Source organism: Acipenser ruthenus, unplaced genomic scaffold (assembly GCF_902713425.1).
Source record: "Acipenser ruthenus unplaced genomic scaffold, fAciRut3.2 maternal haplotype, whole genome shotgun sequence".
NCBI lineage: Eukaryota > Metazoa > Chordata > Actinopteri > Acipenseriformes > Acipenseridae > Acipenser > Acipenser ruthenus.
Genome location: NW_026707598.1, coordinates 194,705 through 212,500, shown reverse-complemented (window position 1 = coordinate 212,500; position 17,796 = coordinate 194,705). Strand labels below are relative to the sequence as shown.

The window sequence follows — 17,796 nt, the reverse complement described above, 5'->3', positions numbered from 1 at the left end:
ACCATCACCATCTTCATCATCATCATCACCATCTTCATCATGATCTTCATCATCATCATCATCATGATCTTCATCATCTTCAGTATCATCTTTATCATCATCATCATCATGATCTTCATCATCATCTTTATCATCATCATCATCTTCATCATCATCTTCATTATCATCATCTTCATCATCATCTTCATCATCACCAGCTCCATCATCATCTTCATCATCACCAGCTTCATCATCATCATCATCATCTTCATCATCGCAATATTAATTTCTGTTCAGCTGCTTTCATTGAAGCCCGTTCTTTAATCAACTAACAAACTAACAGACAGTGTCTTCAGTTGAACTCGTTTTAATGGAAATACCGTTATTGGAAACTTTGACCAATCAGGGACGCGTCAGAATATGATTAACGAGGGGGAATTGCAAACGCATATCTCTCTATATCAAGCATTAAAAGAACTAATTACTATCCATATGTGCTGGATCTTATCGTTTCCTGAAACACACACACACAGCTGTCCGGATTTCAACCTGGAAAAGAAAGACCAGTTTTACTATCGGAACACAACCATCAATCCCATAATATCTTCCCTCCTTTTTACTCCTCCCTGGGCTGCATGGTGGAGACAATGGATGGACTACGGCTCCCAGCATGCCTCTGCACCCGTGGTAATGGTGAGGCATGCTGGGAGCTGTAGTTCTTTACGCTGTGGTTTCGTATCACAAGCGATACAGACCTCTATTACGATACATCATGTACAGCTGTGGACAAAAGTTTAGCATCACCTAGATATTTTTTATTTGACATCATGTAATCAAAGAAACTACAAAAAGATATCGAAAAAAAAGTCTAGATCGGAATATCAGTCCAGTCGTATTTCATGTGAGATTTCTGAAATGTCACATTTTTTTTCAATGTCAGTTTTTCTGTTCAGTATCTGGAAAACTACAAAGCGCTGGGTGTGGAATTCAATATGTTAACAAGAGAACATTATTCAGCAGCTTTCATTGGACTCTATGAAGCTGAATCAGTTCATTCTATATAGAGGGGGTGGAATTCAATATGTTAACAAGGGAACATTATTCAGCAGCTTTCATTGGACTCTATGAAGCTGAGTGAGTTCATTCTATATAGAGGGGGTGGAATTCAATATGTTAACAAGGGAACATTATTCAGCAGCTTTCATTGGACTCTATGAAGCTGAATCAGTTCATTCTATATAGAGGGGGTGGAATTCAATATGTTAACAAGGGAACATTATTCAGCAGCTTTCATTGGACTCTATGAAGCTGAGGGAGTTCATTCTATATAGAGGGGGTGGAATTCAATATGTTAACAAGGGAACATTATTCAGCAGCTTTCATTGGACTCTATGAAGCTGAGGGAGTTCATTCTATATAGAGGGGGTGGAATTCAATATGTTAACAAGGGAACATTATTCAGCAGCTTTCATTGGACTCTATGAAGCTGAGGGAGTTCATTCTATATAGAGGGGGTGGAATTCAATATGTTAACAAGGGAACATTATTCAGCAGCTTTCATTGGACTCTATGAAGCTGAATCAGTTCATTCTATATAGAGGGGGTGGAATTCAATATGTTAACAAGGGAACATTATTCAGCAGCTTTCATTGGACTCTATGAAGCTGAATCAGTTCATTCTGTATAGAGGGTGATGCTGCTAAACTTTTGTCCACAGCTGTACATGATGTATCGTAATAAGAGGTCTGTATCGCTTGTGATAAGAGACCACAGCATAAAGAACTACAGCTCCCAGCATGCCTCACCATTGCCGCGGGTGCAGAGGCATGCTGGGAGCCGTAGTCCTAGCCCAGCACTGTAATTCCAGTCAATCTTACCCTCAGAGTAATTGACATCCTCTCTTCTTCACTTTGGTTGGCTGTGGGCAGAGAACGGCTCTGATCGCTTCATCAAAAACGGTCTTCAGACCTCTCTGAGTCAGAGCGGAGCATTCCAGATACTTCACAGCGTCTGTGAGGACAGAAAGGATGAGCCAGCGCCTTCATCAGCGTTACTGAAACTAGAAGAGACCAGCTCTACAGGTTAAAGCTGAGGAGGGACTGGGAGGGAAGCAGCGTGGCTCTAGCGGAGCTGAGGAGGGACTGGGAGGGAAGCAGCGTGGCTCTAGCGGAGCTGAGGAGGGACTGGGAGGGAAGCAGCGTGGCTCTAGCGGAGCTGAGGAGGGACTGGGAGGGAAGCAGTGTGGCTCTAGCGGAGCTGAGGAGGGACTGGGAGGGAAGCGGTGTGGCTCTAGCGGAGCTGAGGAGGGACTGGGAGGGAAGCGGTGTGGCTCTAGCGGAGCTGAAGAGGGACTGGGAGGGAAGCAGTGTGGCTCTAGCGGAGCTGAGGAGGGACTGGGAGGGAAGCAGTGTGGCTCTAGTGGAGCTGAGGAGGGGACTGGGAGGGAAGCAGTGTGGCTCTAGCGGAGCTGAGGAGGGACTGGGAGGGAAGCAGTGTGGCTCTAGCGGAGCTGAGGAGGGACTGGGAGGGAAGCAGTGTGGCTCTAGCGGAGCTGAGGAGGGACTGGGAGGGAAGCAGTGTGGCTCTAGCGGAGCTGAGGAGGGACTGGGAGAGAAGCAGTGTGGCTCTAGCGGAGCTGAGGAGGGACTGGGAGGGAAGCAGCGTGGCTCTAGCGGAGCTGAGGAGGGACTGGGAGGGAAGCGGTGTGGCTCTAGCGGAGCTGAGGAGGGACTTGGAGGGAAGCGGCGTGGCTCTAGCGGAGCTGAGGAGGGACTGGGAGGGAAGCGGTGTGGCTCTAGCGGAGCTGAGGAGGGACTTGGAGGGAAGCGGCGTGGCTCTAGCGGAGCTGAGGAGGGACTGGGAGGGAAGCAGTGTGGCTCTAGCGGAGCTGAGGAGGGACTGGGAGGGAAGCAGTGTGGCTCTAGCGGAGCTGAGGAGGGACTGGGAGGGAAGCAGCGTGGCTCTAGCGGAGCTGAGGAGGGACTGGGAGGGAAGCAGTGTGGCTCTAGCGGAGCTGAGGAGGGACTGGGAGGGAAGCAGTGTGGCTCTAGCGGAGCTGAGGAGGGACTGGGAGGGAAGCAGTGTGGCTCTAGCGGAGCTGAGGAGGGACTGGGAGGGAAGCAGCGTGGCTCTAGCGGAGCTGAGGAGGGACTGGGAGGGAAGCAGCGTGGCTCTAGCGGAGCTGAGGAGGGACTGGGAGGGAAGCAGCGTGGCTCTAGCAGAGCTGAGGAGGGACTGGGAGGGAAGCAGTGTGGCTCTAGCAGAGCTGAGGAGGGACTGGGAGGGAAGCAGTGTGGCTCTAGCAGAGCTGAGGAGGGACTGGGAGGGAAGCAGTGTGGCTCTAGCGGAGCTGAGGAGGGACTGGGAGGGAAGCAGCGTGGCTCTAGCGGAGCTGAGGAGGGACTGGGAGGGAAGCAGTGTGGCTCTAGCGGAGCTGAGGAGGGACTGGGAGGGAAGCAGTGTGGCTCTAGCAGAGCTGAGGAGGGACTGGGAGGGAAGCAGCGTGGCTCTAGCAGAGCTGAGGAGGGACTGGGAGGGAAGCAGTGTGGCTCTAGCGGAGCTGAGGAGGGACTGGGAGGGAAGCAGTGTGGCTCTAGCGGAGCTGAGGAGGGACTGGGAGGGAAGCAGCGTGGCTCTAGCAGAGCTGAGGAGGGACTGGGAGGGAAGCAGTGTGGCTCTAGCGGAGCTGAGGAGGGACTGGGAGGGAAGCAGTGTGGCTCTAGCGGAGCTGAGGAGGGACTGGGAGGGAAGCAGCGTGGCTCTAGTGGAGCTGAGGAGGGACTGGGAGGGAAGCAGTGTGGCTCTAGCGGAGCTGAGGAGGGACTGGGAGGGAAGCAGTGTGGCTCTAGCGGAGCTGAGGAGGGACTGGGAGGGAAGCAGCGTGGCTCTAGCGGAGCTGAGGAGGGACTGGGAGGGAAGCAGTGTGGCTCTAGCGGAGCTGAGGAGGGACTGGGAGGGAGGGAGGGCACTGGGTACTTGCCGATCTCCTTTGCCAGGGCCAGGCCCTGTGGGTAGGTTATGGGTGCCGTCTTTTTCTCCTTCAGTTTTTCGATGGTCTCTTTCTCGTCTCTCAGATCCAGTTTGGTGCCCACGAGAATGATGGGTGTGCTGGGACAGTGGTGCCTTACCTCCGGATACCACTGTGAACGAGAAACACAATCAAACACTGGAGCTCAAATCCACTGGAATTACACTGAGATGACTAGACTAGACTGGATTGAATTACATTGAGATCACTAGACTAGACTGGATTGAATTACATTGAGATCACTAGACTGGATTGAATTACATTGAGATCACTAGACTGGATTGAATTACATTGAGATCACTAGACTGGATTGAATTACATTGAGATCACTAGACTGGATTGAATTACATTGAGATCACTAGACTGGATTGAATTACATTGAGATCACTAGACTAGACTGGATTGAATTACATTGAGATCACTAGACTAGACTGGATTGAATTACATTGAGATCACTAGACTAGACTGAATTGAATTACATTGAGATCACTAGACTAGACTGGATTGAATTACATTGAGATCACTAGACTGTATTATAATTTTTCTTAGCTTCTCAATGATAGGGGAGACCCTGGGGGACCCCTGCACTCCCCTCACTGTATAATATAGGCAGTCAAAGTGTGTTTCTATTAGAGGTAGCACCGTCTAGCCAAACACAGGTCATGTAAACAAACTGGGGAGACAACGAGGCCTGTTTCTGATGACAGTGAAGGCGGTGGAAGAATGCAGTTAAACTCTGCCTCTAGTCAATTTAAACACACTCGATGGACGCACTCTGTGTGTCCTAACTAAAGCAGGACTGGGAAGATAAAGGAGAGAGTGACATTTCTGGGTTTAGTTGAATTACTGTCACAGAGCTGGAAGATGTCGTTTTATAACCTCCTAGCACTGCTGATGCAAGCAGGACAAGAAAAACTATAATATTATATTCTGGTCTATGCTAGTCTATGCTATGCTAGTCTATGCTATGCTAGTCTATGCTAGTCTATGCTATGCTAGGCTATGCTATGCTAGTCTATGCTATGCTATGCTAGTCTATGCTAGTCTATGCTATGCTAGTCTATGCTATGCTAGTCTATGCTATGCTAGTCTATGCTAGTCTATGCTATGCTAGGCTATGCTATGCTAGTCTATGATAGTCTATGCTATGATAGTTTATGCTAGTCTATGCTATGCTAGTCTATGCTAGTCTATGCTATGTTAGTCTATGCTATGCTAGTCTATGCTAGTCTATGCTATGATAGTCTATGCTAGTCTATGCTATGCTAGTCTATGCTAGTCTATGCTATGCTAGGCTATGCTATGCTAGTCTATGCTATGCTAGTCTATGCTAGTCTATGCTATGCTAGTCTATGCTAGTCTATGCTATGCTAGGCTATGCTATGCTAGTCTATGCTATGCTAGTCTATGCTAGTCTATGCTATGCTAGGCTATGCTATGCTAGTCTATGATAGTCTATGCTATGATAGTCTATGCTAGTCTATGCTATGCTAGTCTATGCTAGTCTATGCTATGCTAGGCTATGCTATGCTAGTCTATGCTATGCTAGTCTATGCTAGTCTATGCTATGCTAGTCTATGCTAGTCTATGCTATGCTAGTCTATGCTAGTCTATGCTAGTCTATGCTATGCTAGTCTATCCTATGCTATGCTAGTCTATGCTAGTCTATGCTAGTCTATGCTATGCTAGTCTATCCTATGCTATGCTAGTCTATGCTATGCTAGTCTATGCTATGATAGTCTATGCTATGCTAGTCTATGCTAGTCTATGCTAGTCTATGCTATGCTAGTCTATCCTATGCTATGCTAGTCTATGCTATGCTAGTCTATGCTAGTCTATGCTGTGCTAGTCTATGCTAGTCTATGCTATGCTAGTCTATGCTATGCTAGTCTATGCTAGTCTATGCTATGCTATGCTAGTCTATGCTATGCTAGTCTATGCTATGCTATGCTAGTCTATGCTATGCTATGCTAGTCTATGCTAGTCTATGCTAGTCTATGCTAGTCTATGCTATGCTAGTCTATCCTATGCTATGCTAGTCTATGCTAGTCTATGCTAGTCTATGCTATGCTAGTCTATGCTATGCTAGTCTATGCTATGATAGTCTATGCTATGCTAGTCTATGCTATGCTAGTCTATGCTATGCTAGTCTATGCTATGATAGGCTATGCTAGTCTATGCTATGCTATGATAGTCTATACTATGCTAGTCTATCCTATGCTAGTCTATGCTAGTCTATGCTATGATAGTCTATGCTATGCTAGTCTATGATATGATAGTCTATGCTATGCTAGTCTATGCTAGTCTATGCTATGATAGTCTATGCTATGCTAGTCTATCCTATGCTAGTCTATGCTAGTCTATGCTATGCTAGTCTATGCTATGCTAGTCTATGCTAGTCTATGCTATGCTAGTCTATGCTAGTCTATGCTATGCTAGTCTATGCTATGCTAGTCTATGCTAGTCTATGCTATGCTAGGCTATGCTATGCTAGTCTATGCTAGTCTATGCTATGCTAGTCTATGCTAGTCTATGCTAGTCTATGCTATGCTAGTCTATCCTATGCTATGCTAGTCTATGCTAGTCTATGCTAGTCTATGCTATGCTAGTCTATGCTATGCTAGTCTATGCTATGATAGTCTATGCTATGCTAGTCTATGCTATGCTAGTCTATGCTATGCTAGTCTATGCTATGATAGGCTATGCTAGTCTATGCTATGCTATGATAGTCTATACTATGCTAGTCTATGCTATGCTAGTCTATGCTATGCTAGTCTATGCTAGTCTATGCTATGATAGTCTATGCTATGCTAGTCTATGATATGATAGTCTATGCTATGCTAGTCTATGCTAGTCTATGCTATGATAGTCTATGCTATGCTAGTCTATCCTATGCTAGTCTATGCTAGTCTATGCTATGCTAGTCTATGCTATGCTAGTCTATGCTAGTCTATGCTATGCTAGTCTATGCTAGTCTATGCTATGCTAGTCTATGCTATGCTAGTCTATGCTAGTCTATGCTATGCTAGGCTATGCTATGCTAGTCTATGCTAGTCTATGCTATGCTAGTCTATGCTAGTCTATGCTAGTCTATGCTATGCTAGTCTATCCTATGCTATGCTAGTCTATGCTAGTCTATGCTAGTCTATGCTATGCTAGTCTATGCTATGCTAGTCTATGCTATGATAGTCTATGCTATGCTAGTCTATGCTATGCTAGTCTATGCTATGCTAGTCTATGCTATGATAGGCTATGCTAGTCTATGCTAGTCTATGCTATGCTAGTCTATCCTATGCTAGTCTATGCTAGTCTATGCTATGCTAGTCTATGCTATGCTAGTCTATGCTAGTCTATGCTATGCTAGTCTATGCTATGCTAGTCTATGCTAGTCTATGCTATGCTAGGCTATGCTATGCTAGTCTATGCTAGTCTATGCTATGCTAGTCTATGCTAGTCTATGCTAGTCTATGCTATGCTAGTCTATCCTATGCTATGCTAGTCTATGCTAGTCTATGCTAGTCTATGCTATGATAGTCTATGCTATGCTAGTCTATGCTATGCTAGTCTATGCTATGATAGGCTATGCTAGTCTATGCTATGCTATGCTAGTCTATCCTATGCTAGTCTATGCTAGTCTATGCTATGATAGTCTATGCTATGCTAGTCTATGATATGATAGTCTATGCTATGCTAGTCTATGCTAGTCTATGCTATGATAGTCTATGCTATGCTAGTCTATCCTATGCTAGTCTATGCTAGTCTATGCTATGCTAGTCTATGCTATGATAGTCTATGCTAGTCTATGCTATGCTAGTCTATGCTAGTCTATGCTATGCTAGTCTATGCTATGCTAGTCTATGCTAGTCTATGCTATGCTAGGCTATGCTATGCTAGTCTATGCTAGTCTATGCTAGTCTATGCTATGCTAGTCTATCCTATGCTATGCTAGTCTATGCTAGTCTATGCTAGTCTATGCTATGCTAGTCTATCCTATGCTATGCTAGTCTATGCTATGCTAGTCTATGCTATGCTAGTCTATCCTATGCTATGCTAGTCTATGCTGTGCTAGTCTATGCTAGTCTATGCTATGCTAGTCTATGCTATGCTATGCTAGTCTATGCTATGCTAGTCTATGCTAGTCTATGCTAGTCTATGCTATGCTAGTCTATCCTATGCTATGCTAGTCTATGCTAGTCTATGCTAGTCTATGCTAGTCTATGCTATGATAGTCTATGCTATGCTAGTCTATGCTATGCTAGTCTATGCTATGCTAGTCTATGCTATTATAGGCTATGCTAGTCTATGCTATGCTATGATAGTCTATACTATGCTAGTCTATCCTATGCTAGTCTATGCTAGTCTATGCTATGATAGTCTATGCTATGATAGTCTATGCTATGCTAGTCTATCCTATGCTAGTCTATCCTATGCTAGTCTATGCTAGTCTATGCTAGTCTATCCTATGCTAGTCTATGCTAGTCTATGCTATGCTAGTCTATCCTATGCTAGTCTATGCTAGTCTATGCTATGCTAGTCTATCCTATGCTAGTCTATGATAGTCTATGCTAGTCTATGCTATGCTAGTCTATCCTATGCTAGTCTATGCTAGTCTATGCTATGCTAGTCTATGCTATGCTAGTCTATGCTATGCTAGTCTATGCTATGCTAGTCTATGCTAGTCTGTGCTGTTGGTTTTACAGAGGGACACACATGTCGTTTTCAAGCAGTTTTCAAGGCAGGAGGAAGCTTGTGTTCCTGCAGCTGAAAAACTAGCGCTGGGGAATGCAAACAAACTGGACTGTCAACGCGGTGGCTCTTCCTTACCTTGGCTCGGACGTTCTCGTACGAGGCGGGGCTGACCAGCGAGAAGCAGATGAGGAAGACATCCTGGAGGAGAAACGAGAAAGAACAAAAACGAGGGGTTGAAGAAACGAGAGCGTGACGGGAAGTGGAAGAGACCGGATCACATGATCAGCACTGTGTGTGTGTGTGTGGGTGTGTGTGTGTGTGTGTGTGTCTGTGTGTGTGTGTGTGTGTGTGTGTGTGTGTGTGGCAGTGCATTCTGGGAGCTGTAAGTCAGTCTGTTCATATTTTTATGTTGCAGTGTATTCTGGGAGCTGCAGTCACTTTGTTAAAAGTACATGTTGCAGTGTATTCTGGGAGCTGCAGTCGGTTTGTTAGAAGTACATGTTGCAGTGTATTCTGGGAGCTGTAGTCGGTTTGTTAGCAGTGCATGTTGCAGTGTATTCTGGGAGCTGCAGTCACTGTTAAAAGTTCATGTTGCAGTGTATTCTGGGAGTTGCAGTCACTGTTAAAAGTACATGTTGCAGTGTATTCTGGGAGCTGTAGTCTGTTTGTTAGCAGTGCATGTTGCAGTGTATTCTGGGAGCTGCAGTCACTTTGTTAAAAGTACATGTTGCAGTGTATTCTGGGAGCTGCAGTCACTTTGTTAAAAGTACATGTTGCAGTGTATTCTGGGAGCTGCAGTCACTTTGTTAAAAGTACATGTTGCAGTGTATTCTGGGAGCTGTAGTCGGTTTGTTATAGCAGTGGATGCAGTGTATTCTGGGAGCTGTAGCCAGTTTGTTAGCAGTGCACGTTGCAGTGCATTCTGGGAGCTGTAGTCAGTCTTAATATTTTTGTGTCGCAGTGTTTTCTGGGAGCTGTAGTCTTATAAGATGTCTGCGTCAGGCAGTGTATTCTGGGAGTTGTAGTCTCCTACCGTCTGCGGGTACGAGAGAGGCCGTAGCCTGTCGTAGTCCTCCTGCCCGGCTGTATCCCAGAGCCCCAGATTCACCGGCTTGCTGTCCACCATCACATTGGCAGAGTAATTATCAAACCTGAGAGAGAGGAGAGGAGACAGCGGGCTGGGTTACAGCACTGAGCTCCTCAAACCCCACTGCCTTCCACACTGCAGCCCAGCGCTTTCTTTATCTAACCACTGAGCTCCTCAAACCCCACTGCCTTCCACACTGCAGCCCAGCGCTTTCTTTATCTAACCACTGAGCTCCTCAAACCCCACTGCCTTCCACACTGCAGCCCAGCGCTTTCTTTATCTAACCGCTGAGCTCCTCAAACCCCACTGCCTTCCACACTGCAGCCCAGCGCTTTCTTTATCTAACCACTGAGCTCCTCAAACCCCACTGCCTTCCACACTGCAGCCCAGCGCTTTCTTTATCTAACCACTGAGCTCCTCAAACCCCACTGCCTTCCACAGCGGTACTTACACAGTAGGGATGTATTCCCCTGGGAAGGCGTTTGTTGTGTAGCTGATCAGCAGACAGGTTTTCCCCACAGCTCTGCAAACAAACAAGCACAACATTATCAGAGAGATCACAAATACATTGGTGTCCATTACATTGATGCATTGACAGTGCTATAGCAGGTGAATCAGTCCCATGCTGTGCTATTGACAGTGCTATGGCAGGTGAATCAGTCCCATGCTGTGCTATTGACAGTGCTATGGCAGGTGAATCAGTCCCATGCTGTGCTATTGACAGTGCTATAGCAGGTGAATCAGTCCCATGCTGTGCTATTGACAGTGCTATAGCAGGTGAATCAGTCCCATGCTGTGCTATTGACAGTGCTATGGCAGGTGAATCAGTCCCATGCTGTGCTATTGACAGTGCTATAGCAGGTGAATCAGTCCCATGATGTGCTATTGACAGTGCTATAGCAGGTGAATCAGTCCCATGCTGTGCTATTGACAGTGCTATAGCAGGTGAATCAGTCCCATGCTGTGCTATTGACAGTGCTATAGCAGGTGAATCAGTCCCATGCTGTGCTATTGACAGTGCTATAGCAGGTGAATCAGCCCCATGCTGTGCTATTGACAGTGCTATAGCAGGTGAATCAGCCCCATGCTGTGCTATTGACAGTGCTATAGCAGGTGAATCAGTCCCATGCTGTGCTATTCACAGTGATATGGCAGGTGAATCAGCCCCATGCTGTGCTATTGACAGTGCTATAGCAGGTGAATCAGTCCCATGCTGTGCTATTGACAGTGCTATAGCAGGTGAATCAGTCCCATGCTGTGCTATTGACAGTGCTATAGCAGGTGAATCAGCCCCATGCTGTGCTATTGACAGTGCTATAGCAGGTGAATCAGCCCCATGCTGTGCTATTGACAGTGCTATAGCAGGTGAATCAGTCCCATGCTGTGCTATTCACAGTGATATGGCAGGTGAATCAGCCCCATGCTGTGCTATTGACAACTGAAATATCGCAGTGTTTGGTTTTTCACTCTAAATATCAAAGCAGCCCTGACCTGGGTTACCATGGTAACAGGCCGGGTCACATGGTTTTCAGGAACCAGGGCTGGGGGTTTGCTTTCCGTTGTGAAACCTAGATTGAGTTTCCTGTTTCTCGCCTACATACATTGTGAGCCATTCTGCACAAGCTGAATATAAATGATCTTCAATGGCAGACAGACAGACAGCGGCACTGCAATGGCTCTGTATTACACTGAGGGGCAATGGTAGCACAAGTATAGGGCAGCTACAATGGGGTGAGGCTGGTAGAATGGGACCACAGTGTGCTAACTATACCCTCAATGATCTTCAATGGCAGACAGACAGACAGCGGCACTGCAATGGCTCTGTATTACACTGAGGGGGCAATGGTAGCACAAGTATAGGGCAGCTACAATGGGGTGAGGCTGGTAGAACGGGTTTGTAAATTGTTAAAAACCTTCCTTGCTAAACCTGTATGAAAAGTCAACAGCGTTACAAAGACTAAGGCACATTCTTGCACGCCAGCTTCCACATTGAAAGTGAATGAGCTCTGACTTGTCAAGAAAAAAAATTAAAATTTCAGTCACACTCGCTCGACCACAAGCGAGCTTGCAATGCGATAACACGTCACATGGACTTCGACAAGTGTCGGTTAAATTTGACAAAATAAGCGACAGACTGGAAAGATATTAACGTTACGTTTCTAGCTTTGTGACTTTTGTATGTTTTCAGTCAGACGTCGTGGCTAAATAATAATTAGTTTATTATACAACAGCAAGTGTCGGGACAGCTAGGGTAAAATAACTTATTTTTTTCATATTCCGTAGTCCCAAGTAATTATTATTATTATTATTATTATTATTATTATTATTATTATTATTATTATAACCGATTTCCCAACGTTAAACTGACCGGAAGACTGTTCTAAAAGACGTTGCTATGGAGATGCGGAGCACCGAGACACACACACATATAAACAAAGAGACGCGGTTTTTATTAAATTATAATTATGTTGTTTTTTATTATTATTTTTCGTTTTTAATAATTATCAACTGAAATTGTATGTAAGAATAGGCAACATTTTCGGTTTTCAGTTTTTATAAAGGCTAAATAATAATAATAATAATAATAATAATAATAATAATAATAATAATAATAATTTTGTTTGTTTTTTTTTTGGTTGAAAACGGAATATAATTTGATACGGACACCACAATATTATTTTAAACTAAATATGAACTATAAAACAAAACAAAACAAAAAAAACGTTGTCTTGTAATTTTAATAAAAACAAATAACGATACGCGACGTAGGACACGATGAACGTCTAAAAACACATCGTTTAAACAGTCTCATTTATAATGTATGACGCGTTGAGCGTTTCTATTTTGAGACCGGAGTTCAAGTTCCTGTTTTGTATTTAATTAGAGAACCATTTATTTGTTTACCTAGAATAATGCTTATCTCGAAACGCAATATCACCACCTTGAAACGCCCTGGTCAGACTGTCTGCCATTGAAGATCATTGAGGGTATAGTTAGCACACTGTGGTCCCATTCTACCAGCCTCACCCCATTGTAGCTGCCCTATACTTGTGCTACCATTGCCCCTCAGTGTAATACAGAGCCATTGCAGTGCCGCTGTCTGTCTGTCTGCCATTGAAGATCATTGAGGGTATAGTGAGCACACTGTGGTCCCGTTCTACCAGCCTCACCCCATTGTAGCTGCCCTATACTTGTGCTCCCATTGCCCCTCAGTGTAATACAGAGCCATTGCAGTGTCGCTGTCTGTCTGTCTGTCATTGAAGATCATTGAGGGTATAGTTAGCACACTGTGGTCCCATTCTACCAGCCTCACCCCATTGTAGCTGCCCTATACTTGTGCTACCATTGCCCCTCAGTGTAATACAGAGCCATTGCAGTGCCGCTGTCTGTCTGTCTGCCATTGAAGACCATTGAGGGTATAGTGAGCACACTGTGGTCCCATTCTACCAGCCTCACCCCATTGTAGCTGCCCTATACTTGTGCTACCATTGCCCCTCAGTGTAATACAGAGCCATTGCAGTGCTGCTGTCTGTCTGTCTGCCATTGAAGATCATTGAGGGTATAGTTAGCACACTGTGGTCCCATTCTACCAGCCTCACCCCATTGCAGCTGCCCTATACTGTATTGGTTAGGGTTTGTCAACGGCTTTTAATATTTAATTAAATTGAGGAACCACTGTTTCCAAATGAACCTTAACCAGGAAGCTGCTGTAATAGACTGACAGCGTAAAGTGAAGCGTCTTGTGTGTTTCCTCACTCAGATTTGCAGATAGCAGCCACAAGCTTCCTCTTGTGAAAGGACTCTGAAACATCAAAGCTTTCAGTACAACGTATTTCTTGTCTGTTTTATTAAAAACACAAAAATACTAACCCAACGGGGGGGGGGGGGAGGGGGGAACAGAAACCAATTCAAAAGTATAAGGATAGCTCAGAATATCCTTGTAGGATTTTGTTGTTTTTTTTTGTCGGACTTCCCTTCATTTCGAACGGGCAGTTTCGAAAGAAACACGTGTTTTCAGCAAACTAACAAGCGATTTTAAAAAAAAACAAAAAAAACATGTTGTGCTTTTAGACCACCTGCAGGAAGAGGACAAAAAAATGGAAACACTTCTGTAAATGAGTGACAGCGATTATATTGAAAGCGAGGGCTTCCACACAGGTGTGGCTCATGCTTTATTTAAGCAAATAACATCCCAGCATGCTTAGGGGCATGCATAAAAATGCTGGACAGGCCTGGTTGCCTCTAATTCTGGCTAGCATGGCTGCAGGAGGAGACCGCGGTGACTTTGAAAGAGGGGTGATTGTCGGGGCGCGTTTGGCAGGAGCTTCAGTCACCCAGACAGCTCAACTTGCTGATGTTTCACGAGCAGCGGTGTCTAAGGTGATGTCGTCATGGAACTCCGAGGGAATGACATCATCAGCAAAGGACAACAGCGGGAGGAGACGCATACTCCAGGATCGTGATATCCGTGCGTTCATTCGAAGTGCAAAACAGGCGAGCGACTGCAGATCAAATGACTGCAAATTTCAACCTGGGGCCCCATTGGCAAGTTTCACACTGTGGTCCCATTCTACCAGCCTCACCCCATTGTAGCTGCCCTATACTTGTGCTACCATTGCCCCTCAGTGTAATACAGAGCCATTGCAGTGCCGCTGTCTGTCTGTCTGCCATTGAAGATCATTGAGGGTATAGTTAGCACACTGTGGTCCCATTCTACCAGCCTCACCCCATTGTAGCTGCATAGTTAAGTCTCAATGCTTCACTTTGTAAACTTTTAAACACACACACACACACACACACACACACAAACACACACACACACACACACTCGCACACACACGCACACACCAACGTGAGGCTAGGAGAGTGTGGTTTTGCAAAAGGATGTTTCAAACCTAACTGACATCCGGGTGACATTCTATAACATGAGGAAGACATCTTGTAAAAAGAATAAAACATTCTGGTGCATGTAATGTAAAGAATAGGGAAGCATTGTAAAGCACAGAGAGGTCTGGTAAAGCATAGGGAAGCATTGTAAAGCACAGAGAGGTCTGGTAAAGAATAGGGAAGCATTGTAAAGCACAGAGAGGTCTGGTAAAGCATAGGGAAGCATTGTAAAGCACAGAGAGGTCTGGTAAAGCATAGGGAAGCATTGTAAAGCACAGAGAGGTCTGGTAAAGCATAGGGAAGCATTGTAAAGCACAGAGAGGTCTGGTAAAGCATAGGGAAGCATTGTAAAGCACAGAGAGGTCTGGTAAAGCATAGGGAAGCATTGTAAAGCACAGAGAGGTCTGGAAAAGCACAGGGAAGCATTGTAAAGCACAGAGAGGTCTGGTAAAGCATAGGGAAGCATTGTGAAGCACAGAGAGGTCTGGTAAAGCATAGGGAAGCATTGTAAAGCACAGAGAGGTCTGGGAAAGCATAGGGAAGCATTGTAAAGCACAGGGAGGTCTGGTAAAGCATAGGGAAGCTTTGTAAAGCACAGAGAGGTCTGGTAAAGCATAGGGAAGCATTGTAAAGCACAGAGAGGTCTGGTAAAGCATAGGGAAGCATTGTAAAGCACAGAGAGGTCTGGTAAAACATAGGGAGGCATTGTAAAGCACAGAGAAATCTGGTAAAGCACTTTATAACACTTCGCTATGCTTTTACTATAGGATACTTTTATAAGGTATATTATATTATATAAATAACTATAGTTTCACATATTGCAGTATCTGTTTTAACAGTTCACGTTAGACTTTTCCTCTGTCGAAATCTGGCTTCTACGGTACTCTGATACAGGAAGGCGGAAGAGTCTGTCAGTGAAATGCGTAAAGTTTGAGCGAAACTTACCTAAAAAACAACAACAACATTTCAAACTACGAATAGTTTCTGTTTTAAAAAAAAATAACATTTGCCGCCGCTCCGCACGGAAGCGTGGCTTCCAACAGCTTTTCAAAACGCCGCGTCCGAAGCCGTATTATTAATTATAAACGACCGACGAAAGATGGTAAAGATTTCAGATTTTAAAAATAAATAAATAACTAACTTACCCGTCTCCTACCACGACGCATTTAATCGCTTGCATCTTGGCGTGTGTTACAAATTAAAAATAAATACAAAAAAAACAGGACTATGTAGACTATATTTTTTAAAAAAAACTACAAAATGAAATCGTTTAGAGAGAAAAGGTGTGTGCGTTTTGGTAGCGATGTCGACTTCCACATTCGAGCGCTTGTCATTTCCCAAGAAGCCCCTCCTCCTTTCAAAAGTGCTTAATAACGCTGTTTACCAGACCTCTCTGTGCTTTACAATGCTTCCCTATGCTTTACCAGACCTCTCTGTGCTTTACAATGCTTCCCTATGCTTTACCAGACCTCTCTGTGCTTTACAATGCTTGCCTATGCTTTACCAGACCTCTCTGTGCTTTACAATGCTTCCCTATGCTTTACCAGACCTCTCTGTGCATTACAATGCTTCCCTATGCTTTACCAGACCTCTCTGTGCTTTACAATGCTTCCCTATGCTTTACCACACCTCTCTGTGCTTTACAATGCTTCCCTATGCTTTACCAGACCTCTCTGTGCTTTACAATGCTTCCCTATGCTTTACCAGACCTCTCTGTGCTTTACAATGCTTCCCTGTGCTTTACCAGACCTCTCTGTGCTTTACAATGCTTCCCTGTGCTTTACCAGACCTCTCTGTGCTTTACAATGCTTCCCTATGCTTTACCAGACCTCTCTGTGCTTTACAATGCTTGCCTATGCTTTACCAGACCTCTCTGTGCTTTACAATGCTTCCCTATGCTTTACCAGACCTCTCTGTGCATTACAATGCTTCCCTATGCTTTACCAGACCTCTCTGTGCTTTACAATGCTTCCCTATGCTTTACCACACCTCTCTGTGCTTTACAATGCTTCCCTATGCTTTACCAGACCTCTCTGTGCTTTACAATGCTTCCCTATGCTTTACCAGACCTCTCTGTGCTTTACAATGCTTCCCTGTGCTTTACCAGACCTCTCTGTGCTTTACAATGCTTCCCTATGCTTTACCAGACCTCTCTGTGCTTTACAATGCTTCCCTATGCTTTACCAGACCTCTCTGTGCTTTACAATGCTTCCCTATGCTTTACCAGACCTCTCTGTGCTTTACAATGCTTCCCTATGCTTTACCAGACCTCTCTGTGCTTTACAATGCTTCCCTATGCTTTACCAGACCTCTCTGTGCTTTACAATGCTTCCCTATGCTTTACCAGACCTCTCTGTGCTTTACAATGCTTCCCTATGCTTTACCAGACCTCTCTGTGCTTTACAATGCTTCCCTATGCTTTACCAGACCTCTCTGTGCTTTACAATGCTTCCCTATGCTTTACCAGACCTCTCTGTGCTTTACAATGCTTCCCTATGCTTTACCAGACCTCTCTGTGCTTTACAATGCTTCCCTATGCTTTACCAGACCTCTCTGTGCTTTACAATGCTTCCCTGTGCTTTACCAGACCTCTCTGTGCTTTACAATGCTTCCCTATGCTTTACCGTCCCTCTCTGTGCTTTACAATGCTTCCCTATGCTTTACCAGACCTCTCTGTTCTTTACAATGCTTCCCTATGCTTTACCAGACCTCTCTGTGCTTTACAATGCTTCCCTATGCTTTACCAGACCTCTCTGTGCTTTACAATGCTTCTCTTTAGCCTCCACTGTGCTTTAATACACGTTGATAAAGGGTTACTGTGTTGTCAAACTTTATTTTGAAAGTTAACTGTGGTAGCGTTTCATTTGAGGAATCACACGCAAATCAGGGGATGCAAATACGGTATTCTGCCGGCAGTAGCGGTTATTCCTGATCGGTGAGCCGGTTGCTGTGGGAAGGCCACATGCAAATTGGAGGAGAGGTAACTGAAAAAAACAAATGTCCTGGTTTCACTAGGAGTTTAATAATCAGACACACCTGAGCTTGTTAGCTAGACACACTGGGGGCTGATCAAGCTGGGAGCAGTAAAACCTGGACTGGATCACACTGCTGTGCAATAGGAGTCTGA

General features: G+C 44.9%; 1 protein-coding gene across 1 annotated transcript; it reads right to left on the bottom strand.

The window, feature by feature from the left end:
• Positions 1-330: 330 nt before the first annotated feature.
• On the bottom strand, positions 331-16,017 carry LOC117968020 (ras-related C3 botulinum toxin substrate 2). Its single transcript, XM_059019086.1, has 7 exons — positions 15,815-16,017; positions 10,234-10,305; positions 9,729-9,846; positions 8,831-8,893; positions 3,959-4,118; positions 1,857-1,989; positions 331-528 (listed from the first exon to the last, which is right to left on the bottom strand). The coding sequence occupies exons 1-6, from the start codon at positions 15,847-15,849 to the stop codon at positions 1,859-1,861; spliced, it is 579 nt and encodes a 192-aa protein (XP_058875069.1). The 5' UTR covers positions 15,850-16,017; the 3' UTR covers positions 331-528; positions 1,857-1,858.
• Between the last annotated feature and the right edge of the window lie 1,779 nt (positions 16,018-17,796).